Raw genomic sequence first — 27422 nt, 5'->3', positions numbered from 1 at the left:
GGGAAACTCTGATACCAGAAAGGAGAGTGAGGTGAAGAATGGAGAATCAAAGGTTGACACTAGATTGAAGTAACCCTTAAGCCTAAACTCTTAACAGTTTCTCATATGTTCATAGATGCTGTTGTGATAAGCAACACACAAATTCACTTAAAAGTAGTTGCATTGGGCTTGCTGGTTAGTTCAGTTGGTTAGAGCGTAGTGTTATAACACCAAGGTCAAGTTAGGATCCCTGTACCAGTGAGCCATCAAAAAATAATAATAATAATTAATTAATTTTAAAAATTAAAGGAGTTGTGTCTTCATGGTAATTTTTGATCCTTATTTTTTTTTCAATTAATGGATACTAAAGATTCAACTATTATCATGAGTAAGTCCAAAGAACATTCTTTTTTTTTTAAACATTAAAAAGGATTTTTTTTTTTTTGGTGGCTGGCCAGTATAGGGATCTGAACCTTTGACCTTGGTACTACAAGGCTGTGCTCTAACCAACTGAGCCAACCAACCAGCCCCTAAAAGGGATTTTTAACTGCAGGTGTGCTCCAGCAAAGAGAGGGTAAATTAAGCAAGAAGAGAGGGGAGCCAGGAAATAAAGGCCCCAACCCAGGAAACAGTGAAGAGAAGTTCTAGGATGACACCTTTGTGGCAGGTCTAGGAGGTAACTAGGGCACAGGGAGGACAGAACTCAGAGGGAGGACTCTGAGGACATGGGCACTAACTGCTATGTCAGGGAACTGAAGGACAACTGAAGATGTGATAATGGCAGATGGCACTGAAAGAAAAGGAGAGGACATTAAACACCTGGTGGGGTGGGGGGAGGAAATGTAATCAGAGCATATTATTCAGCTCTGTGGTGAACAATATTTACATAGTCACAATTCTGTAAACATTATTAATTTACAGGAAATAGTGACACTTTAAACCTTGAGAATGGACTGGGGCTGTGGATGTAAAAGAGCTAAATCCTTGTCTATATTGCTAGAAATTTGAATGTTTGTCCCCACCCAAAGCTCCCATTGAAATTTAATCTCCAATGTGGCAGTGTTGAGAGGTGGGTCCTTTATCCATGCGCTTCGTCGACTTGAATCACATTCACTTTATGGTCACGTTTGCTCTGGCAGCCATTCCCCCCTTAACCCACTCACTTTGCCACCAACCCACTCTTCTTTCTTTTCTTTTCTTTTCTTTTTTTTCTAAAAAGATGACCGGTAAGGGGATCTTTACCCTTGACTTGGTGTCGTCAGCACCACGCTCAGCCAGTGAGCGAACTGGCCATCCCTATGTGGGATCCGAACCCGGGGCCTTGGTGTTATCAGCACCGCACTCTCCCGAGTGAGCCACGGGCCGGCCCGAGAGGTGGGTCCTTTAACAGATGATTGGATCGTGAGGGTTATGGTGTCATTAGTGGATTAATCCATTCATGGATTAATGTAACTAATTAATGGGTTATTGAGGGAGTAGAACTGGTGGCTTTATAAGAGGAAGAGAGACCTGAGCTAACATGCTCAGCCCTCTCACCATATAATTCCCTATGCTGTCTCAGGACTCTGCAAAGAGTCCCCACTAGGAGGAAGTACCTATCCAGATGTGTCCCCTCAACCTTGGACTTCCCAGCCTACAAAACTCTAAGAAATAAATTTATTTTCTTTATAAATTACCCAGTGTGAGGAAAATGGAGACAGACTGCTCAGGCTCCCTCACCTCATATCAGGCTGAATATGACTCAGCCTGTCTTGATGTAAATATGTTAACAGCACATGTGAGTCCAGGTGTGCCTTGGCTATTTGACTTGCACCCATGTGTGCCTTGGCTATCTGACTCACACCCATGTGTTCCTTGGTTATCCAACTCTAGTATAAAAGACAACAGCTCTGATCCACTGGGGGCTGAGCTCACATCCGAATAAAGCATGCAAACCTTGTCAACAGCTCCCAGGATCTTTTTCCAATTACCTAACTCACAATCTGCATATGAAAGGTTTGTGACCCAGCCTGCATATGAGGGGTCTGTGACCCAGTCTGCATATGAGGATTTTGTGACCCAGTCCACACAATGGGTTTGAAGGATCTGTGACCCAGCCCAACACCCAGTTTCAGGTATTCTGTTAAAAGCAGCAGAAAAGACAGAAGTCAATGGACAGTGTCTAAAACAGACAAATCAGAGCTGGCCAATTAGTTTAGTTGATTACAGCATGATGTCTGGAACTCATCTGTAAATTTATCACGGTCCTCTGTATATTTTCCTGATTTTTCTTTACATTGCTTTATGTTTGTTATTGCAAAGGGAACTTGGACCCTAATGATACCTTCAGCACCTGCCACCTCCCAGAGAGGGAGGATGGCTGAAGAAGACAAAGCAGGATACAGAGTGCCACTTCTTGTATGGGAAGGGCTAAGGAGGGGGGCTGCAGGGGCAGAGATGACAGAAGTTGGACAACATGGAGGGGGTCTATTTTATCCCCGAGAGACAGATGGATGCTGAAGCAGGGGATCATCAGTTAGATCCAGAACTTGTGGCTTTTCAGGATTGGTCTTTGAAATTTTGTTGCATAATGAGGGGTCCTGATGCAGAGCAATGAAGGCCTGGACATAAGAAACCTCCAACCACTTCACTTGCATCTTGCAAAACAGATCTAGTTGGTAGATCACTGTAATTGATGTTCCCACTTAGAGGCCACAGCTCTTGGTCCCCAAGCCTATATTGAGGCCAGGCCTCATTACAAAAAAAGATCAAGCATTTGTTCTTCAGATTGTCTGGGTCAAACCTGTCCCAATGGTTAAGGATACATCTGAGAAGGGATCCAGGGGAATTGATTGAGTGCTTCCCATGATCCCCTGCAAGAAAAAGGGAATGTCTAAGGGGATGATCCCTGGGTCAAAATCCTCTCCAGAACATCCTCTGAAGTAGGGTATTTCACTCTTGAGGATCCGTGCACATCCCCAACTGGTTTCCTCTGACCATGATCGGCCCCTGGGCCTTTTCCTTTGCCTTCCCCTAAGACTGACTCTGGCTCCTTACTCATGATCCTGTGCTTTATAAAACAACTTGACATAACAATGCTTGCTATTGGTTCCTTACAGTGAATTAGTCCAAATCAACATGGGAGTAGGTTAATTTGTGCTAGGCCCTGAAGTGAAGGTGGAGAGCAAGATTTGTCTGTCCAAGTAGGAAGAAGGGAATGCAACTAATATCCCATTGATAACAATGCTATTCTACAAGTATAACAGCCCAGACTATGGGATAAGTTGAAATAAAAAAAAGTCTACCAAACAAATTTAATATCCTGGGAGATAGGTGGTGGAGGTTACCTTAACAAAGAGTTTATAGGGTAATTGTGTACTTAATCCTGTTGTTTTTCAGAAACATTTTGCACCTGGGCTCCCAAGACACAAGCAGGGCCAGATAGAGCACCCACAGCCTGTGAGGGAAGCACCCCTGGGAAGCCTCAGGGGAACAGGGATCAGCTGAAACACTCCATGCCGGTTTTAATACACTCGAGCTGGAAAGGTTATAGCCTTTCTAAATTATTGCTAATGGATTTTACACTAATTAAGATCCTACCTATATTTTGACTTGATTCTTTTGTTCCTAAGTGATTTACAGGAGAAGACTTTAAGCTTTGCTGTTGGCCTGAAACTCTCTCTGAAGTCTTTACTCTGATATTTCCCAGGACTGTTGCTTCCCGGCTTTCAAAACCATGGAGCTGACTTTTACAACAAGAAATGCCGCGCCTTCACTGTCAGCTTCCACTGCTAAAACACTCTGCACCCCATTACTAACAATGTTTGTTATATGCAAATTAATCCCAGTATAACCCAAAGTATCAAGGAAGCCCCCTACAAAATAGATTGCTTTTGGAAATAAAAGATGACATTGTTGGACTGTGATGAGAGACTACACGTGCTCAAGCCATCCTGATGGGCTTTGAGTATGGAATGATACTTAGCTTATTTATTATTTCCATTTCATGCAACTGTGATTTTAAAGCTGACAGATGGTAATAAATCATTGGCTTTCATAAGTCATTTCATAATGCAATTACATTTTTACTAGTTACATTTTACTAATTACATTTTTACCTGGTTGGACACTAGCTCCACTCTATATGGTCCTGTCTCTCAACGTGAATTCTATTCAGGTATGTGATTTGATAAGTTGTGTATTTATGTATAATTGGAGCCACCACCATTAATGTATCCTCTATTGCTAAGCAACTGAGAAGTCAGACTGTACTGACACCATTCTGATGATTTCTCATGCTTTTTCTTTTCTAGTCTTCTTTCTCTTTTCCTGAATATAGTTATAGAAAACAGAGTTAGAGAATTGTCAATGCATATCAACCCTCCCCTTACCAAAATAAAAAAAATGCACAAACCAAAAACAAGATAAAGGGGAAGCCAGTCTCTTCCCCATGATAGTTCAGAATAACCACAAATAAATCCCAAAGGAAGGGTTAAGTACAAAAGCCCTTCTCATCTTCACAAAAACAGAACATGGAACATGTCTATAGGGAAAGTGAAGGTAAATGGTCAGGGTCCCTCAGGTGTTCAGAATCTTGCCAAGCATTTGTAAATAAGCACGTGCACCCAGGTGTTCCTTGGTTATTGTCTAATGTAATTGTGCACATGTGCCCAGGTGTTCTTTCGGTGTCTGACTCCACCCAGGTGTTCCTGGGTTATTGGACTTAAGTATAAGATGAGTGGCTCTGATCCACAGTGCTCCCCACTCTCGGGATACTCCTGGGGGTCCACTGGGAGGCCGCTACTGCTGCTGGAGGCTGTTGCTGCAAGCTGTGGCTGCCAGGACCCCCAGGATGCTCCAGGAGGCCACCACTGCTGCTACTGCTGAGGAAGCTAAGGAAGCTGAGGAAGGTGAGGACTGAGCTCATGTTGGAATGAACCTGTCAACTATGCCAATGGTTCCCAGGCTCTTTACCCAGTTACCTAGCTCAAGACCTCTATCTGAGGGGTCTGGTGACCCAGCCTGGCATGGGAGGGGTCTGTGACCCAGTCTGTACAATGAGTTTGAAGGGTCTGTGAGCCCTAGCCTGACAACTGAAGTAGCCATCAGAATTCTGGGCAGGTAAAAGAGCCCAAAAATTGGCACAGTGGACAGGATGTCAAGAAGGTAAGGTGCCATTAGCCCCTTGGGAGAGGGAGGAAATGTGGCTACCCTTGGGTATGTGGTGCTCAGTGGCTGCTTTCCTGTCGACTGGGGTCTGGCTGTTGCTCTTTGTACTGTGAGTCAACATGGACCAGGTACTCCATGAAGTGGCATGGTTTTGAGAGTTGAAACAAAAAGCAGACAGGTCGGAAATGCAAGTACATGCCCTGGAGGCTGAAGTGCAGCAACAGATCATTCCTGCTTCCAACACCAGGGATGATGATGAACCGGCTGGTGAGTTGGGGAGACTGTGCGTCTCCTGGAATGACCTGTTGTTCATCAGAATGTGAAGCACGAGCAGCCTATGGGACTGGGAAGACTGGTGGGCAACCCACAGGTGACCCAATTCACTACCTATGTCCCATATACCTAGGTCGAATTGGTTGGCTTGGGAAAACAGCTTTGGCAGAAACAGGGAGAGCCCCTGGCTGCCTGGCTGCTGCAATTATGGGACCTAGGGGTGGATGGTGTGATGTGCTCTGGAGAAGATGTAGTAAACACATGCCACATTTGTCTGACACACAGATAGCCTGCTGGGTGCCACTTAAACCCGAGAAAGCAAATGATCCGCTGGGTGCCACATAAACCCAAGAAAGCAGATGGCTTGCTGGGTGCCACATAAACCTGAGAAAAGAGTGCCACATGCGCATGGGCAGATGACCCAAGGATGGGTGCCCCTGCAGAATTTCAACTATGTTTTCACCTGGTATCAAAGTGGAAAAGTTAGCCTCTGTTACCACGTGCCTGTCTCCGTGGCAGTGATTACAGAATAGCTGCAAATATACACAGAGGCAGGGCGACCACTTCTTGATAAAATGGGTGAATGCAGCTGATCAAACTGTGTGGGCGAATGCTGTCCCCTACTCCCAGGATACCCTGGGGGGGGAGGGCCCACGAGGAAGCTGCTACTGCTGCTGGAGGCTGTTGCTGCCAGCTGTTGCTGCCAGGGCCCCTGGGATGCTCCAGGAGGCCACTACTGCTGCTGCTGCTGAGGAAGGTGAGGAGGGTGAGGACTGAGCTCATGTTGGAATGAACCTGTCAACTCTGCCAATGGCTCCTGGGGTCTTTTCCCAATTACCTAGCTCAAGACCTCTATCTGAGGGGTCTGGTGACCCAGCCTGGCATGGGAGGGGTCTGGTGACCCAGTCTGTACAACAGGTTTGAAGGGTCCGAGCCCTAGCCCAACAATGTCAATTATTGCCATTCTAATGAAGATAGGGATTAAAGATAGCACTTAAATTCAAATACAGGAGAACAAAACTGCAGCTAAATTAAAGGCTCTAATTTTCTGCTGCTCCCAGATGTCACTCCAAATTTCCATTCCATATCTATAAGCTGCTTAATCATCAAAATCTGACCTACGATCTTTCAAGCAAGGGTGGAGGCATTCTGCTTCCCCTTCTCAGAAATGAGGCTTTTTCCTCCCTAAGAACCAGAATTATGAAGTCCATCTGGACCTGCTCAGCTGTGAGACCCTTCTTCAAGGCAACATTTGGAACCAGGAGGAACTGCCCAGTCGCACACCAGATGCCCCTTGGTCTAATAATCCCAGATGCACCTCTTTAACAACTGATGGGCAATATCCCACCACTAGAGAAATTGTTGGGGGTGCTCTTCCACCTGTGTCACATGGCTCGGCTTTTTTTCTCAAAAACGAAACCTTAGAGAATGAAGCAAATCACAAATGCAACAGGGCAGTCAGCAATAATTGGTCAGGAAACATTTAACGTGTTTTAGAAGGGTAATATTTCCCTAGGGAAAATAAGACGCCACAGCCTGAAAGGCGTGGAGCTCTTACCTCAATGCTGACTTCACCTCGAGGCAGCAGAGGAGGAGGCAGTAGGGGGAGGACTCCAGCCAAAGAAAGGACAGACCTGCCTGTTCCACCTGCCTGCACCAAGCCAAGCAGACTGGGTACAGTCCCGACTAGTTGAGGCTCAGAGAGCGGTCAGAGGCATGGGAGAAGGAGGAGGAGAAGGTAGAAAGAAAATGGTAAAAGTGAAAGCAGTAGTAAAGAAAAGCAGTTACCTTTTTGTTTCCCGGCCCATGCACCAAGATGTTGTGGGAAAACTGCAGGTTTTGCCAGCTAAATCAAAACACTGATCTTCCAGTTTCCCACCTCTGTCCCTCTCCTATATAAGTGTAAACATCTGGCCAGAAAAAATATGATTGAAGATTAAATCTAATTCATGGGGCACTTGGTTTCCTCACTGATAATCTTAAAGACCTCAATCTAGAAAAGGATAAGGAAAGCAAGACAATTTACAGAGTCACTAGGGATGTCCTTAATGATTATATCTTTGTTTCCCTAGATCTCTTTGACAATTATATAGGCAGCTGTAAAGGAAGAGTGAATGGATTGTTACAAGGCCTTAATATTTAGAGATATTAAACTGAATTATGTGCAAGAGCCAAAACCCTGTGATGGCAGTGGTATCGTGGGAGGCTGGGAGGGTAGTAATGTATGACTATGAGACAGGATCAAAACATAAAGCAATAGCGATGGCACCAGTAAAATGATTGCAAGTAAATAGTTATTGTTACAGAAAGGGCTATAAAAGAAAGATAGGTAAAGAACAAACAGGAAGGGCCGGCCCGGTGGCACACTCGGTAGAGTGCGGCGCTTGGGAGTGCGGCGGCGCTCCCGCCGAGGGTTCGGATCCCATATAGAGACCGGTCCGCTCTCTGGTTGAGCACGGTGCGGGCGCGACACCGAGGGTTGCGATCCCGTTGCCGGTCGCAGTACGGGTGCGACACCAAGGGTTGCGATCCCGTTACTGGTCACGAAAAAAGACAAAAAGGAAAAAAAAAAAAAAAAAGAACAAACAGGAGAATGGCAGACAAGGGGATAACGATTCTTGTCTCACAATACTTTAACTGAAACCAGGAGATTTATGAAACAATCTTAGGATAAATTCTTTTTTTACTTTTAAGGGAACTGTCATGAATTTTTCATGTACTTAAAAGTTGGATACTCTCCAAAGGATAGAAAAATTAAAGAATTTACACTACAAACATAAAAATGCTGGAGGAAATATATGGTGAGATAACACTTCACATCCACTAGGATGGCTATTATCAAAAATTAACAAGTGTTGGTGAAGATGTAGAGAAATTAAAACCCTTGTGCACTATTGGTGGGTAAAAGGTATGGAAATTCCTCAAAAAATAAAAAATATAATTATTGTATGATCCAGCAATTCCATTTCTAGCTATATACACAAAAGAACTAAAAGCAGAGAAACAGATATTTGTATACCTGCAACCATAGTAGCACTATTCATGGTAGTCAAGAGGTAGAAGCAACCCAAGTGCCCATCAATGGATGAATAGATTTAAAAATGTAGTAGGTACATACACTGAAATACTATCTAGCCTTAAAAAGAAAGGAAATTCTGATACATGCTACAAATGTATGAACCTAGACAACCTTATGCTAAATAAGCCACTCACCAAAAGACAAATACTATATGATCCCACTCATATGAGGTACTTAGTCAAATTCAGAAAGTAGGATGGTAGTTACTAGCAGCTGGGGTAGGGGAATGGGGAGATATTGTTTAATGGAATTTCAGTTTTGCAAGGGAAAAAAGTTCTGGAGATAAAAGACAGTAATAATGGTTGCAGAAAAATGTGAATATACTTAATGCCAATGAACTGTACATTTAAAAATGATTAAAATGGTAAAATTCATGTTTTATATATATATATATATACATATATATATATATATATACATATATAGATATATATTACACAATTAAAATAAATAAATAGGAAAAAAAAATTATATGGCTGAGCTCAAAAGACAGAAAGGGAAATTTTCTTCAAGAGAAAACCAAAATAGAATGAAAAGCTCTAAATGTAAACTGTAGAAGCCAGGGAAAATAAGAAACTAGGTACAAGATCTAGTCTAGGTGTCAAGCTTTTAATGCCCACACAGAAAAAGGGCCATACTTGAAAGGAGGAGTTGAAACTAGGGCCCTTAAATGAAACAGGAGACTTGAAAAGGTACATATTCCATGATACAGAAGCTGAACACACACCACCCACTTGCCAACTGAAACAGTGGGAAAACTTACTCTGCTCAGGACTTCCATAAGAAATCTAAGCCGTAGGTCTACACCATGCTTGGGTATGGATGATGAAATTATACTCTGAGGTTCTTTAAAAAAGGTGAAAATGGGGCCGGCCGGTGGCGCACTGGAGAGTGCGCCGCTTGGGAGTGTGGTGGCGCTCCCGCTGAGGGTTCGGATCCCATGTGGAGACCGGTTCCCGCTCACTGGCTGAGCATGGTGCGGGCGCAACACCAAGGGTTGCGATCCCATTGCCGGTCCCCAGTGCGGGCGCGACACCGAGGGTTGCGATCCCGTTACCGGTCAGAAAAAAAAAAAAAAAGACAAAAAAAAAAAAGGTGAAAATGGGTCCCATCCTCTATGAATTGCCAGTGGGAGTGTAAATTGTTATGACCCTTATGGAGGGGAATTTGGAAATAATTGTAAAAATAACAAAGTACAGTAGCAGAAAACAATAGGATAATATTTGGAAAGTGCTGAGAGAAAACAATGAATAACTCAGAATCCTCCACCCAGGTAATTATCACCCAATTGTAAGGGACAATAAAAATCTTTTGAGGGAAGCAAAACTAAGAGAATTTTCCTGTCAGACTTGCACTAGAAAGTCTAAGGATAAATATCATTAAGAAAGAAAGTGGGCCGGCCCGGTGGCGCACTGCTACAGTGTGCCGCTTGGGAGCGCGGCGGCGCTCCCACCGAGGGTTCGGATCCCACATACAGACCGGCCGCTCACTGGCTGAGTGAGGTGCGGGAGCAACACCGAGGGTTGTGATCCCATTGCCGGTACCGGTCCGGTACGGGCGCAACACTGAGGGTTGCGATCCGTTGCCGGTCACGAAAAAAGACAAAAAGGAAAAAAAAAAAAAAAGAAAGAAAGTGACCCCAGAAGGAAGAAAACAAGCTGAAAGAAAGAGTAGCGAACAAACAAATAGGAAGCGTACGGAAATTCTAAATAGGAACTGACTTATAAAATAATAATTATTATTCTGATGAATTTAAGGGGTTTAAAAACAAGATGGAACTGAAATATTGAATAAGAACACATTAAAGCAAGGGAGGAAGAACTGTATTTAAAATGTTTAAGGAAGGGGACTGGACGATTACCTCACTTGGCTAGAGCTTGGTGTTTGTAACACCAAGGTCAAAGGTTCGGATCCCCTTACTGGCAAGCTGCCAAGAAAAAAAAAAATGTTTAAGGACTTTGTATTGTTAGGGATGAACAGAGAGTTATTGACTAACTATGATAAGTATGCAACTTAAAATTTTTAAATTACAGTAATAAAAATAGTATATATTATTTCCAAACCAGCAGAGGGAAAAGAGAGAGATAAACAAAATTGGGTTGATTCCATAGAAGGTAGTAAAAGGAGAAAAAGAATTTTAAAAAAGGATAACCAGAAAGTATCAAAATTTCATGGTAGAAATAACTCCAGTATATCAGTAACAATAAAAAATTAACTAACCTCAGCAGGTAATGCATTGTTTGACTAAATTTTTAAAAATAATAAAATCTAGCTATAGGCTGTTTTTAGAGACATACTTAAAACATGAAAACAAAGAAAATAAAAGTATAGGAAAAAATATACCACAAAAATAGTGTCCCTTCCTCACCTCCCTCACCAAAATAGAGCCAGCATCACTAGAGAAATATAAAACAAGATAAGACTTTAAGGGAAAAAGCATCATTTAATAAAAGATTTCTGTAAAAGTATAAAAAAAAAAACACACTCAAAAGGAAATAGAAAAATCTGAGACCTAAGTAATGAAGAAAATTGAATCAGTAGTCAAAAATCTATCCCTTTCATTTAAAAAAAATCCTAGGCCCAGAACAACCTATCAAGAAACAGATAATTTTCCATCTTACTGACTCAAATCATTCCAAAGAAAAAGAGGAATAATTCCCCAACTCATTTTATGAGGCTAATATATCATTGACACCAAAATTAGAAAAAGAGAGTAGAACAAGTAAAATCACAGGCCAATACTTCTATGAACACATGTAAAAACCTAAATAAATATTAGCATTGAGTCCACCAATGTATAAAATGTTAATATCATATCTTGTTGAATCTAAAATGTCACTGATTATAAGATGCACCATTACTTTATATTCTAAGAAAGAAAAATGCTGTCACTTCAACCATGACATATGCTTTCTTATTTCTCATGTATTTTATTTTATACTTACTGAAGGAGGTTTTTAAACTTATTTACACAGATTTTTATTGTATATCATTCTTATGCATTCAAATCAAGGAAAACATAGGCAAAATAAGTAAGGTAAGATACTCTTAAAATTTCATATTCAGAATTCAAATCTTCTAAATCACTTTTCAGTTGAGAGTCTTTGATATTTATTCTTGCCATCAAAAGGCAGTAATATATTTCACTAAAAAAGTCTCTACTACTATCTCTGGTATTTTCTTCTAAGCTACTGAACACACATTTTGAAAGTTTTGATGCTAAAGTTTTCTTTAACTTACCAGAAGATGACAATGGAAAGTTTTCAGACAAGAACCAAGATACATATTCCTTCCTCAAATGCCCTTTAAATGGTGTTGACTAAAACACTAAGGGATTACAGGTGACCAAATTCAAGCAACAGCAATTAGATGATGTCACTGAATGTAAAACATATTCTAATTACGGAAATGTTAAAATGTGAAAAATGTGCATTTCAGAATTAGTGAATATGGTATATCACAATCAAACAGGGTTTATCTCCAGAATGCAAGAATACTGTAACATTAAAAAAATTTATTAAAGTAGGTCACCACATTCACAGATTAAAGAAGACTCAACGTATGCTGAAAAGTGTTTGAAAAAATTCAGCAATTCTAATTTTTGTTTGAAAAAAAAACCTCTTAGCAAAACTGAAATAGAAGGGCCGGCCCATGGCTCACTCGGGAGAGTGCGGTGCTGATAACACCAAGACCCCGGGTTCGGATCCCACATAGGGATGGCCGGTTCGCTCACTGGCTGAGCATGGTGCTGACAACACCAAGTCAAGGGTTAAGATCCCCTTACCGGTCACCTTTAAAAAAAAAAAAAAAAAAAAAACTGAAATAGAAACACAATTAACCCCATGTAGTTACCTGCCAACATTTTGCAGAAAGAGAGAAAGAAAGAGAGAAAAAGAAAGAACCAGTAAAATACTAGAAACATCCCCCTTAAATGCACGAACAGGAGAGGGGGATGGAGGGAGGTTGGGGGTTAATTGGGTGGGGACACAAGGTAGAAAAGAAATTTCTGGTAATCAGTATGCCCCCAGTATGAATCTGGCCTTCACATCATGGGCACAAGGGATAACAATTAGCTTTGTATCTCATGAATATTCTTAATAAATAAATAAATAAAAATAAATGCAGGAACAGGATAAAGGTGACTCCCATCATTGCTTCTATATAATAATATACTAACCGTCTTTGCCAGCTCGACAAAATAGGAAAACAGAAGAGGTAGTAGTAAAGGATTAGAAAAGAGAAAAAGAATTAAATTGTTGTTATTCCTAGATAACTTGATTATCAACTCAGATATTCAAAATAATCTACAGACAAACTATTGCAATGATAAGAGAGTTCAGCAAAGTTGTGAGATACAAAAGTTGTGGGATACAAGAACTCCATAGAGGGTCTACAGTGTAGGAACAAAACATTAAAAATACAACATTTATAAATAATCCTATTCATAAAACTTCTAAAACAGGATACATAGGAATAAATCCGACCAAAGATAAATGCATTTTTATTGAAGTCATTTAAAATTTTATTAAAAACAGAACATTTACTAATAAACTAAAGCACTTAGAAAGATATAAATGAAGTGACATAAAATATTTATGAGATGACAATTCTACCTGAAATAACCTATTAAACCATTGCAATTTCAATTAAAACAGATAACTCAATAAGCAGACTGTAAAATTCATATGGAAGAGGGAAAAGATCAGATGCAGAAATAGCCAAAACAATTTTGAAGAAAATAAAGAAGAGATGAGAGTAGGAGGCCTCCCCCTACCAGTTTTCAAGACTTCTTATAATTTTAAGAATTAAAACAGTTTGGTATTGATGTAATGACAACACCCCAAAACAATGAAACAAAATATTTAAACCAGAAACAAATCCAAATAAACTGTGATCAATCCCTAATATAAAATTAACAATATCAATACTGATTCATAATTGTGACAAATGTACCACACTAATGTAACATGTTAATAACAAAAGAAACTGTACATGAGGATGGAAGGAGGGTATAGGAACTATCTGTGCTTTCTGCTCAATTTCTCTGTAAAACAAAAACTGCTATAAAAGTTTTGTTAATTTAAAAAAAACTTTAAACCCATAAAATAAGAAAATATCTTCATTATTGAAATAGGGAACAATTTCTAGAAGTAGAGAAGAATATATGTGAGAATATCTCATATATATGAGATAATACATCTATATATCTATACCTTTACATTTCACACCAATTGGAAAGACAAAAAATCCAATGAAAAATGTGGGCAACAATATGAACAGGCAATTTTACCGAACTGGAAATGGCCAAAGATGTATGAAACTATGTTCAATTTCACCAGTCATCAAGGCAACTGCTATTAAAATGAGACATAATTCTAAACCCTTCAGATTGGCAAAAATTAAGTTTAAAAATACTGACTTGGCAAGGTTGTAAGGACGTGGGAACTATATAAATTGCAGGGGAGAATATAAACTGGTATAATTATGTAGTAAATATAAAGATGAGGAGCCCTAAACCCCAGCAATTCCATTTTTAGGTTATAATTCCTAGAAACACTCTCACATACGTGCCCAAGGAAACACATATAAAGAAATTTATCACAGAGGTGTTTAAAATGATGTAAAATCACATACACCAAAAAGGGCCACCAATGGATAAATACATTGTAGTATAGAAATACACTAGAATATTCTATAACTGCTAAAATGAATAAATGGATAAATCTCAAAAACATTAAGTGGGAAATAAAAGCAGCAAAAGTGTATCTACAGAATGATACTATTTATACATTTTTAAAACTCAAACGAATTTACATTGTCACAGGTATATGCATATATTAAAAGTAAAAAAAAGGGGGGGAACATAGGAATCAAAGACTACCCCTAGGGAGAATGGGTAGGAAAAGCATATGATGGGGACTGGGTGAGGGAAGGTGGCACTTTAACATCTGTACTTTTGCATTTCTTTAAACAAAAGCTGAAGCAAACATGGCAAAATGTTACTATTTGTTAAAGCTAGGTAATGGGTACAAAGGTGTTTATTATATCATTTTCTGTCTTTCTGGTATATTTAAAGCATTTCATAATTCAAACATTGTACAAAGAAAAGATCTGTCAGTGTGCACAGTATGCCCATTTTAAAAGGCCTACATATAGAATAAAGACAGAAACTTAAAAAGGAGCTCTTTGTTTATAATGGAAAAAAATTAAAAACAGAATTAGTAAAATAAATTTCAGTACAGCCATACAATGAAATGTCATATAACCATAAATAAATAATAGTTTAGAAGTGTTATTATTGACTTTGAAAGATGTTGACAACATATTAAGTGGAAAAAACAGGCTATAAAATTGTAGGCTTTAAATTAAGGCATTAAACGGTTAAAGGAACCTTCTTAAATTCTATGCACAAATAGGCTGAAGTTCCATTAATGCATCTGCCATATTTTAATCTCTTACCAACTTGCACCCGTGGAAAGAAATTAACCACAAGAAGCCTAATAATAATAAAAAGTAAAATAAGTTAATCCTAGCCTTTCAAACAGGAAAGATATTGCTATAATACCTATACAAAACAATTGCATTTGAACCCCAAAACAACTATATTCCTTGCACTGGTGCCAACGATCCCCACTTTCCCAGATGAGACCTGTTCTATCTTACCATCTAGTCAGAGAGCTACAAGAGCTAGCACAGTAGCATAAGTTGCAAAAGAGCCAGGTAAAACATAATAAACTATATATAAAATAAATTGAGTATTGTAAATCAATGCAACACAAAACTATACTCGCACTATACTATACTCACTAAAGTGATGCCATATTTATAAGACGAAAGAGTGGCAGCAAGGAACTACTGAAGGAATTTTGAGAGGAAACAAAACATTTCGTCCTACTAAATTTATACCCTCTGTTAAGGTGGAAATTAACTTGAGTGCTCCAAAACCTGTGCTCCTTATTTTGTTAGTTATAAGTTGCTTCAAAAGGCTAAGAACTCTAACAGATTCTATTTTATAAAAACTGTAATAGCATACAATAAAGGGTGGGGAATTAGAGCTCTTAGGGAAAATATTTCATTATTATTACTTTACTGTGAAAATATTTGATTTCCTTATACTTTGGTGAAATATTCTTGAAACTGTTAAGACCAAAAGATATAAACTGCATTTATTGTGTAAAAATTAAGAATGGCTCAGGCTATACAACAGTAGTTGGATGTAAGGTGTACTAAATCCCATCATCCAGAAGAGTTGATTTTGAATTCAATCACCCTTTCAGAGAAGACATCACAGCTCGCATAATTTCATCAACCAGGAGAATGTTGGTGGCAATCACAGTGCTAAAGAAAAAGATGAGAAGGTAGTAAAGCCTAGTAGTCCACCCTTATCTTTCACCCAAACTCCCCTGCCCCCAGCAATCTTCAGCTAGTGTGAGTATAACTTTGTGTTGCATTGATTTACAATACTCAACTTATTGCTCTTCAATGATGTTAGTGTGAGATTTTATGAGACAAAACTACTCTAAATACAAACATCACCTTCTGTATTGTTTGAACACCTTTGCTGATAAGGTGGAAGCCTGATTCATATTCCAGCAAAACCGAGCTCATTTTTAGCACATCATATGATTTTCCATACTATGTATCTGGTACTATTTCAGTAAAATTTCCTCTTTCCCTTTTCCCTCAAAAAAACAATAAGATTAACCTTTCCTATAACTTAAAGTGCTAGAACTAAAATATAGAAGGGACTGTAAATTGACAGATGGTAGTCTTAACTGGATACATACCATCTCATATGTGAGAAATTTTCCACTGTAGGGTTACAAAAATAATAGAAAAATTGAATGTGATCAATTATACTCCTAAAACCTTTCTCTTTATGTTAGTGCAAACTTACTAAGAGTGAAGTTGTTTTTTCACACAATAATTATCCCAAATTCCTGCATCTGCGGCTACCATTGGCTCACCTGCAAAAACCATTTTAATACTACAATCTTGATATATTCTATTAATATTGATTAGTATAGTCTAATAATATTTAGTATACTACCAAAAGTACTTTTGCCAAGGTCATCAATGACCTTTATGCTGTTAAATCCAACGGTTGATTCTCAGGCTTCATCTATGAGAAGCACTTAACACAGTTGATCACACCCTCCTGGCTATTCTTTCTTCACTTGTCTTCCAGGACACCATACTCCCCTGGTTTTCTTTCTTTTGCACTAGTGGCTCTTTTTCTGTTTACTTTGCTGGTTCCTCCTTTTCCTCCCTGAGCTCTTAATGTTAGAGTACCCAAAGGTTCAGTCCTAGGTCCTACTCTTTTCTCTCTACACTTACTCCCTAGGTGATTTTATCCAGCCTTCTAGATTTAAACCATATACACCCTGACGACTCTCAAGTTTTTATCTCCAATCCAGACCTCTTTCTTGAGCTTTGGCTCCATATCTCCAACTGACTACTTTACTTGAAAGACTACAGACACTTCAAACTTGTCTCTGCCAAAACTGAATGCTGATGTCCCCTCGCCCACAACCTGCTCTACATACATTCTTCTCCAGTGCAGTTAATGGCAATTCCGACCATCTAGCTGTTCAATTAACTCCTCTCCACAGAGTGGAAAGTAGCAAGAGTGATCCTTTCAAACATAATTAGACAAGGTCACACCTCTGTTCAAAAGTGCTCCCTATTCTATTACACTAAAAACCAAAGTCCTTAGACTGGCCTACGTGCCCCTGCATGATCTCACCTTCTATCAACTCTCTCACCTTCTTTCTCCTCCTCAAAAACATCAGACACTGGCTTTTGCACCAGCCATTTCCTCTCCCTGGAACACTTATCCCCAGTTCCCACATGGCTAACTTCCTCACTTCCTTCACTGTTTTCAACAGAAATCTTCTCATTGAGGCCCACCCTGATCAATCTCTTTAAATTGCAACCCCCTCCCCACCCTCCTGTACTAGCACTCATGATCATCCATAAACTGCTCTTTTAATTTTTTCAAAGAATGTATTACTTTCTAAAATGCTAAATAACTTGTTTACTAAGATTATTATTTACTCCCTGCTTTCCCCCACTACAATATAAGCTCCCAAGGGCAGGTATTTGTGTTTGTTTTGTTCTGTGTGAATTCTGAGAAGCAAATAATAAATATTATCTCTTAAGAAGTGTAAAAGTAAACTAAAGTCACTCAAAATTTAAATATTAAAGCCACTCAAACTTCTACCCTCTTACGATAAGACTTGGATCACTGAAGAATAGCCTCCTTCTTTATTAAGCCGCTAATTTTTCTTCATTTTCTTACCTGCTTTCAAATCTATGCCAACAAGTTGTTTTGATTCTGAATGTCAGCTTGAACTTTTACTAGTGTTTCTTGAGGTCATAACCAGAATTCTGAGCAAGAACCTTTATGAATTTAAAAAAATAATAAATATGTCTTTGGAATGCTTTCAAACATACACTTGAATATCAAATATAGAAATAAAGCACTCCATAATATGCCATCATCTCCTTTTGAAAGATTTCATTCTTAATCTAAATTAAAGTATTATTTTATCGATCTAGTAGTTTTTATATTTACTTATACATTTCCCTTATGCACATCAAACTAAATTATGAGGACATTAGAGTTCCCCCACTCCCACCTCACTACATTAATTTCCCTCCATACAAAAGATTTTTTTCTTAATGTGGAAGGAAATAGAATAGTATTCTTGTTTCCTCTAGTCCCTCTAGCTACACATCCTCCAGTTTTTCCTAGGCACTTGATGAAGAAAGCCAGCATACTTGCAGGACCTTTGTGCCCCTCATCTTTATGAGGAAACTCATGATCTGTGGCAACAGGGATGCACTCCAAACCAGGCTCACTTCCAAGTGATGCCAAACCACCAGCTGATTTCCACAACCATGAGGAAAAAGGTACCATCAATGTACAGTGGGGTTACCAATTTGTGTCAACAACAGGATCATTGCTTACTGACTTCGCTGCTTTGGGGGAAGAAAAAAATAGATATCTGATTCGCAAAGATTCTACAAATTATGGATAATTTTAACAGCAATTTTCAGGAAGACTTTGCTGGCATTGTTAGCGATGATTTCACTCATGGTAACAGCATATTTGAAGTAGTTTTCTGTGTTTCTAAGTTGTCATAACCAAATTAAGGCAAAGAGAAAGAACTGGTATTTCTCTGTCCCTACATCGCCAAAATAAATGTAAAAAATCTGGTTTCTCTCCTTTTCTAGAATTATATTTGACAATGACAAATGCAAGCTAGTATTGGAGAATACTAAACAGCCCCAAATCCTCACTTTCCACAAAATAAAGTGATGGCAGTTTCGATACCACCAACAAAGTAAAGACCTACTGTAAAATAGAATTAAATTTTAAGTTCTAAACTTTTTTATTATGAACCACTTCTGAAAGAAACTTTTGGATCTACTTCAACTTTTGGAGCTCAGAAAAGGAAGCAAGGGGGTAATTTGACCATTTCATGAAGGTTCTACAAGGATTCTGAGCTGTTATCCCAAAAGTTTCCCTGCTTTAGTTGTAAAATATCTAAGAGAAAACCGCATGAGGAAATGCCAATAATTACCTGTCTTTCTATTCTTGGCAATTTGCACTTAAACACCTTTATGTCTAGCCACTTGTTATTTGGCTATTAGGATAGCCGTACCTTGGGAATAATGAGTAAGGCATCAGCAAAAGCCTGGGCTCCAAGATGAGCTCTTCCTTTTAGACTGTGCTTGTACCTAACAGGAGCTTCAGCTATTGCTATTTCAACTGCACCAGCCCCTGGAACCACACAACCCATGGGAGGACAAAAAATGATTGGCAAGCACATGCCATGCAGAGAAAAAAGCAATTAGCTATTCAAGTGTATTCTATTATCTTGCCTACCTCTAAAATGTATTTAAATAGATACTGAAATTTTTTTTTAAATGCCCAGCTCAGTAATTACTCAGTTGTCTTATGAGGCATCCTGAGGTTATATGCCATTAAATAATTAAGTAAGCTACAGATAACTGGCTAGAAACCTTTTATTCATTGTTTATCCTCTGGCAAATAACAGTAGACATTTCTTTCACCTTTATCTTACTCTTTTATGATGACATTTAAGAAGTAGTTATTTATAATTTAAAGTGTCAGGTAACTGATTATAATATCTAATTTGAAAATATTTTAGGCCAAGATAATTTGTTTGTTTGTTTGTTTTTTCCTTTTTGTCTTTTTTTCGTGACCGGCAACGGATCGCAACCCTCAGTGTTGCGCCCGTACCGGACTGGGACCGGCAACGGGATCGCAACCCTCGGTGTTGCTCCCGCACCTCGCTCAGCCAGTGAGCGGCCGGTCTGTATGTGGGATCTAAACCCTCGGCGGGAGTGCCGCCACACTCTCAAGCGGCGCAATGTAGCAGTGCGCCACCGGGCCGGCCCTAGGCCAAGATAATTTGGCCACAATTTTGGTATGGAATTCTTGGGACTCAATGAAGTACTTGTTTCCTATACTAGAGCAAAACTCAAACTGCTATCTGAAAAGAAATGTAGGTGGTCTAATTACTCTAAGTCAAGAGCTCCAGTTAAGCACATCAATTTTCACATCACGATATGACTCTCACATCTGCTTATATGGTTTATAAAGCTTATGACTCTTTCTTGAATCAGCAAACTTGCTTTAGACTCACCCATGTTTAAAGCAAAATATACAAAAATAATCTCTCCTGTTATCTCCCATGATTTTAAAATTACTACCCCCTTTCTCTGCTTTACTTCATAATATAATTGCTCAAAGAGTTGTTTACTTACAAGGTGATTACATCCTTATCTCCCATTCACACTTTTTAAAAAGTTCCTTGTTAAATACATAATACACTCAAAAGATTATTTATATATGTAAAGGACAAACAACAAATGTACAAATAAACAAATGTACAAATGTACCTACCACCCAGCTTAAAAAAAAGATTACTAGTACCTTTGAAAACTTCCCTGATACCATTCCTCTGTTAAAACACAACATATCAAAATTTGTGGGATGCCATTAAAGTAGTACTTATAGAGAAATTCAGATCACTAAACATCTATATTAGAAAAGGAGAAACTTCTCAAAACAATAACCTCAGCTTCCACCTTAAGAAACAAGAAAAGGAACAGCAAATGAAACCTAATGTAAACAGAAAAAAGGAAATAATTAAGATCAGAGCAGAATTAATGAAATAAAAATGACAAATGTCAGAAATGAGAAAAGTAACATCACTACAGATTCTATAGATATTAAAAAGGATAATAAAGAAATATTATAAACAACTTTATGCCAAGAAAGTTGAAAACTTAGATCAGAGGTTAGCAAACTTTCTGCAAAAAGCCAGTTAATAAATATTTTAAGGGCTGGCCCATGGCTCACTCGGGAGAGTGTGGTACTAATAACACCAATGCCACAGGTTCGGATCCCATATAGGGATGTCCGGTTTGCTCACTGGTTGAGCGTAGTACTGACAACACCAAGTCAAGGGTTAAGATCCCCTCACCAGTCATCTTTTAAATAAATAAATAAATAGTTTAAGCTCTGTGGGCCACACCATTTACTTTCCAACTATTCAACTCTGCCACTGTAGCACAAAAATAGCCACAGACAATACATAAACAAATGGCTTATGGCTGTGTTCCAATAAAACCACCAAAAACAGGCAGCAAACCAGATTTAGCTCATGATCATCTCAGTAGATGCAGAAAAAGTATTTGAAAAATCCAACACCTATTCTTTATTTTTTTTTAAAAAAAAAGTCTCACCAAACTGGGCATAGAAGAGAATTTCCTCAACCTGATATAAACTACAGTTAATGTCATACATAATGGAGAAAGACTAAATACTTTTCCCATGAGATGAAGAACAAAGAAAGGACATCCACTACTCTCATCATTTCTATTCAACACTGTATTAGAGGTTCTAACACATGAAATAAGGGGAAAAAGAAATAAAAGATCCAGATTAGAAAGGAAAAGTAGATCTGTCTTTATAAGGAGATAACATGACCATTTATATAGACAATTCAACAAAATCTGTAATAAAGCTACTAGAACTAATAAGTGAGTTTAGCAAAGTTGGAGAATTCAAGATCAATATACCAAAATCAACTATATTTCTATATGCTAGCAGCTAACAATCAGAAACCAAAACTTTTAAAATACCATATACAGGGCCGGCCCGTGGCTCACTCAGTAGAGTGTGGTGCTGATAACACCAAGGCCGCGGGTTCGGATCCTATATAGGGATGGCCGGTTTGCTCACTGGCTGAGCGTGGTGCTGACAACACCAAGCCAAGGGTTGAGATCCCCTTACCGGTCATCTTTAAAAAAAAAAAAAAAAAAATACCATATACAATAGCATCAAAATATATGAAATACATGGGGATAAAACTGATTTGAAAAAGTGTCTGAGACTCATATACAAAAAACTACAGAATATTGCTGAGACAGATTCAAGAGGGCCCAAAATAAATGGAGAAATACATCATGTTCATGAGTTACAATATGCAATATTAAGATCATGATTATCCCCAAATTGATCTAAAGATTAAATGAAGTTCCAATCCAAATCCCAGCAGCCCTCTTGGTAGAAATTGACAAGCTGATTCTAAAATCATATGGAAATGCAAAGAACTTAGAATAATCAAAATAACCTAAAAAAGAACAAAATGTGAGGATTAACACCACTAATATCAAGACTTACAAGGCTATAGCAATCAAGACAGTATGGTATTAACATTATGACAAATAGATCAGTGGAACAGAATAAAGAGCACAGAAATAGAACCACACAAATATGAACAAATGATTTTTGATAGTGGTGAAACAAGGCTGAAACAATTTGATACCTATATATGAAAAAATGAAGTTGGATCCATACCTTGCACCATATGCAAAAATTAACTTAAAATGAACCATATACCTAAACGTAAAACTTAAGACTATAATGCTTCTAGAAGAAAACATAGAAGAAAATTTTTGTAACCCTAGGTTAGCTAAAGATTTCTTAGATACCACACCAAAAGCATAATCCAAGAAAGAAAAATTAATAAATTCAGCTTCATCAAAATTAAGAACTCTTTGAAAGACACTGTTAAGAGAATAACAGAATAAGCCACAGAGAAGAAGAAAAATCTGCAGATCACATATGTGAAAAAGTGCTTGTATCCAGAATATACAAAGAACTCTCAAACTCAACAGTAAGAAAACAACCCAGTTTTTTTAAAGGCCAAAAGATCTGAACAGAAACTTCACCAAAGATACAATGGTGCTTCAAAAGGTTCGTGGAAAAATGGAATTAAAAGTTCATACAAAGGGCAGGCCCATGGCTCACTTGGGAGAGTGTGGTGCTGATAACACCAAAGCCAAGGGTTCTGATCCCTGTATAGGGATGGCCGGTTAGCTCACTTGGGAAAGCGTGGTGGTGACAACACCAAGTCAAGGGTTAAGATCCCCTTACCAATCATCTTTTTTAAAAAAAAAGTTCATATGATATTTCCATGAACTTTCTGAAGACCCCTCACATATGGATAGCAAATAATCACATAAAAAGATGCTCAACATCAATGATCATTAGAAAACTGCAAATTGGGCCGGCCCGTGGCTCACTCAGGAGAGTGTGGTGCTAATAACACCAAGGCCACAGGTTCGGATTCCATATAGGGATGGCTGGTTAGCTCACTGAGTGAGCATGGTGCTGACAACACCTAGTCAAGGGTTAAGATCCCCTTACCGGTCATCTATTTAAAAAAAAAAAACCTTTTATTACAGTATATTATTATAATTCTATTTTATTATTAGTTATTATTGTTAATCTCTTACTGTACCTAAATTATAAATTTAACTTTATCATAGGTATGCATGTATGGAAAAAAACATAGTACATATAGGGTTGGGTACTAGCCGTGGTTTCAAGTATCCACTGGGGAACCTGGAATGTACCCCCAGAGGATAAGAGAAGACTACTATATTCACACAATGGAATACTATTTGGCAATAAAAACAGAATCAACTATTGATAGATATAATAACATCAATGAATTTCAAAATAATAATCTCTATGTAAAAGAATCCAGACCAAAAAAAGAGTACATAATGTATTATTCCATTCATACAAAATGTTAGAAAATGCAAACTCATCTCCAATGACAGAAAGCAGATCAGTGGTTGCCTGGGGATAGGATGGCATGAGGAGAGGCAGGAGGGAAGAATTACCAAGGGGCATGGAGGAAATTTTGGGGGCTAATGGATATGTTCAATATCTTGATTAAGATGTTGGTTATGGGTGTACAATGAAAATTTGTGCAGTTCATTGTCATGATACCTCAATAAAATTGTTTTTTAAAAAATATCTAAGTGGAGGACGGCCCGTGGCTCACTCGGTAGAGTGCGGTGCTGATAACACCAAGGCCACGGGTTCGGATCCTATATAGGGATGGCCGGTTTGCTCACTGGCTGAGCGTGGTGCTGACAACACCAAGCCAAGGGTTGAGATCCCCTTACCGGTCATCTTTAAAAAAAAAAAAAAAAATACCTAAGTAGGACTCCATCCCCAGCCCCGCTGAGTGCGTGCCGATCAGAGGGTGCCTAGCCAGAGCAGCCAAAGATCTGCGGAGACCATGTGCCCTGCAGGGCCATTGCATGACCCAGCAGGCAGGCCTCACCACCGCCACCCAACTCCATCCCCAGTCTGGCCGAGTGTGCCCAGCCACAGAGGCCCAAGATCCACAGAGAATACACGCCCTGCGATGCCAGCGCACAACCCAGCAGGTAGGCCTTGCCACCGCCCCCAGCTGCATCCCTAGCCCAGCCGAGTGCATGCTGACCAGAGAGGCGCCTCCCCAGAGAGGCCCAAGACCCAAGACGACCACGCACCTGAGACACTACTGGGCAACCGAGCAGACACTGAAGCAGCCGTACCAAATTGGCAGCCCCAGCAGCATCCTAGCCAGACAACAGTGTCAAACCAGTGGACCATAAAATCCTCTGCCACAGTGGCTAAACATCAAAGGAAAGATACCAGAAATATGAAAAATCAAGAGATACACCACCAAAGGGTAATAACTCTTGAGCTCTAGATCCTATAGAACAAGAAGCCCTTGAAATGTCTGACAAGGAATTTTGAGTGATAATTCTAAGGAAACTAAATGAGATACAACAAAACTCAGCTAGACAACACAATGAAACAAGGAAAAGTACACAGGACCTGAAGAAGAAATGTACAAGGAAATCAGTGCCCTGAAAAAGAATGTAGCAGAGCTTGCCGAGCTGAAGAATTCATTCAACGAAATAAAAAAACACAACAGAGAGTTTAACCAGCAGGCTTGCAGTAGCAGAAGAGAGAACTTTGGACCTTGAAGATGGGCTGTTTGAAATAACACAGGCAGACAAAAAGAAAAAAGAATTAAAAACATTGAAGAAAATCTAAGGGAGAGATCAGATAACATTAAGTGTTCAAAATATCTGAGTCATGGGTATTCCAGAAGGCATGGAAAAAGGAGATTGCATTGAAAACATATTCAACAAAATAGTAGCAGAAAACTTCCCAGGTATAGGAAAAGACACAGATCTTCATATTCAGGAAGCTCAAAGATCCCCAAACGTATTCAACCCAAAAAAGTCTTCTCCAAGACATGTTATAGTCAAATTGGCAAAACTCAAAGACAAAGACAGAATCTTAAAAGTTGCAAGAGAAAAGTGTAAAATGACCTATAAGGGAGCCCCAATCAGACTAACATCAGACTTTTCATCCCAAACCCTAAAAGCCAGAAAGGAATGGGATGATATATTCAAAATACTAAAAGACAGAGATTGCCAGCCAAGAATACTCTACCCCGCAAGTCTATCCTTCTGAAATGAAGGGCAAATAGTATATTTCTCAGACAAACAAAAACTGCGGGAGTTCACTACCACCCAACCACCCATACAAAATTCTCAAGGGAGTACTGGGTTTGGTACCTGAAAAATAACTACCACTTCCATAAAAACTCAAGAAAAATCAAGACCCACTAGTAAAATTAAAATGGCAACAATGAAGAGAAAAAAAATAAGTTTATCTACAACCCAAGGAACCAACACATACAGAAAACAAACCGTAAATCAGAAAGAAAGGAACAAAAGACACTTAAGATATCCAAAGAAAAATCAATAAAATGATAGGAGTAAATCAACACTTTTCAATAACAACTCTTAATGTAAAAGGCTTAAATTCCCCAGTCAAAAGACACAGACTGGCTGACTGAATTAAAAAGGAGGACTCAACTATATGCTGCCTTCAAGAGACCCACCTCACCCATAAAGACTCACAAAGTCTAAGAGTGAAAGGATGGAAAAAGATTTACCATGCAAACAAAAATGAAAAACGAGCTGGAGTAGCTATTCTTATATCTGATAAAATAGACTTTAAACTAATAACCATAAAAAGAGAAAATGAGGGCCACTACATAATGATAAAAGGATTGATCCATCAAGAAGACACATCCAACAACCTCAGAATATTCATTCTTCTCATCAGCACATGGATCATTCTCCAGGATAGATCACATATTAGGTCACAAATCAAGTCTCAACAAATTCAAAAAAATTGGAATTATCCCATGTATTTTCTCAGACCACAATGGATTAAAATTAGAAATCAATAACAAATGAAATTCTGGAAACTATACAATCACATGGAAATTAAACAGCATTCTACTTAATGACATATGGGTCCAAGAAGATATCAAACAGGAAATCAAAAAATTTATTGAAACTAATGAAAACAATGATGCATCATACCAAAACCCATGGGATACTACAAAAGCAGTACTAAAGGGTAAATTTATCACATTAAATTCTTACTTCAGAAGAATGGAAAGATGGCAAGTGAACAACCTAATACTTCACCTTAAAGAACTAGAAAAACAAGAACAATCCAAACCCAAAGTTAGAAAATGGAAAGAAATCATTAAGATCAGAGCAGAATTTAATGAAATTGAAACCCAAAAAACAATACAAAAGATCAATGAATCAAAAACTTGGTTTTTTGAAAAGATAAGTAAATTTGACAAACCATTAGCATGGCTAACTAAAAAAGAGAATATCCAAATAATAAAAATTAGAAATGAAAAATGTGATATTACAACTGATACATCTGAAATACAAGGAATCGTTTGAGACTACTATAAACAACTATATGCCAAGAAATTTGAAAATCTGGAGGAAATGGATAAATTTCTGGACACACACAAGCTACCAAAACTGAGCCAAGAAGATGTAGAAAATCTGAACAGACCAAAAACAATAAAAGACTGAAGCTGTTATCAAAAGGCTCCCAACGAAGAAAACCCCAGGACCAGATGGATTCACAGTAGAATTTTACCAAACATTCAAAGAGGAATTGACACCAATTCTCTACAAACTATTCCAAAAGATCAAAACAGAGGCAATTCTCCCAAACTCATTCTATGAAGCAAATATCACCCTGATGCCAAAACCAGGTAAAGATGCAACTAAAAAAGAAAACTATAGGCCAATATCCTTGATGAATATATATGCAAAAATCCTCAATAAAATACTAGCTAACAGAATACAGTAACTCATATGCAAAATTATACACCATGATCAAGTGGGATTCATCCCAGGGATGCAAGGTTGGTTCAACATACACAAATCAATAAATGTAATACACCATATCAATAAAATCAAACACAAGGACCATAAGATCATCTCTACAGATTCTGAAAAAGCATTTGATAAAATTCAACACTCATTCATTATAAAGACTTTCTATAAGTTAGGTATAGATGGAAAGTATCTCAACATAATTAAAACCATATATGATAAACCCACTGCCAATATCATCTTGAATTGGGAAAAGCTAAAAGCTTTTCCTTTAAGAACAGAAACTAGACAACGATGCCCACTCTCACCACTCCTATTCAAC

General features: G+C 38.5%; 1 protein-coding gene across 1 annotated transcript in view; it reads right to left on the bottom strand.

The window, feature by feature from the left end:
* Positions 1-15744: 15744 nt before the first annotated feature.
* Positions 15745-27422, bottom strand: part of CCT6B (chaperonin containing TCP1, subunit 6B (zeta 2)) — a 37944-nt gene continuing 26266 nt past the window's right edge. The window contains 6 exon segments of the mRNA XM_008572626.1: positions 15745-15817; positions 16377-16446; positions 17781-17825; positions 17828-17857; positions 17860-17881; positions 19150-19284. Coding sequence (XP_008570848.1) covers positions 15745-15817; positions 16377-16446; positions 17781-17825; positions 17828-17857; positions 17860-17881; positions 19150-19284 — 375 coding nt within the window.

The sequence above is a fragment of the Galeopterus variegatus genome, unplaced genomic scaffold (assembly GCF_000696425.1).
Source record: "Galeopterus variegatus unplaced genomic scaffold, G_variegatus-3.0.2 Scaffold812, whole genome shotgun sequence".
Lineage (NCBI taxonomy): Eukaryota > Metazoa > Chordata > Mammalia > Dermoptera > Cynocephalidae > Galeopterus > Galeopterus variegatus.
The sequence above is the reverse complement of the archived record's forward strand: the minus strand, read 5'-3'. Positions and strand labels throughout refer to the sequence as shown.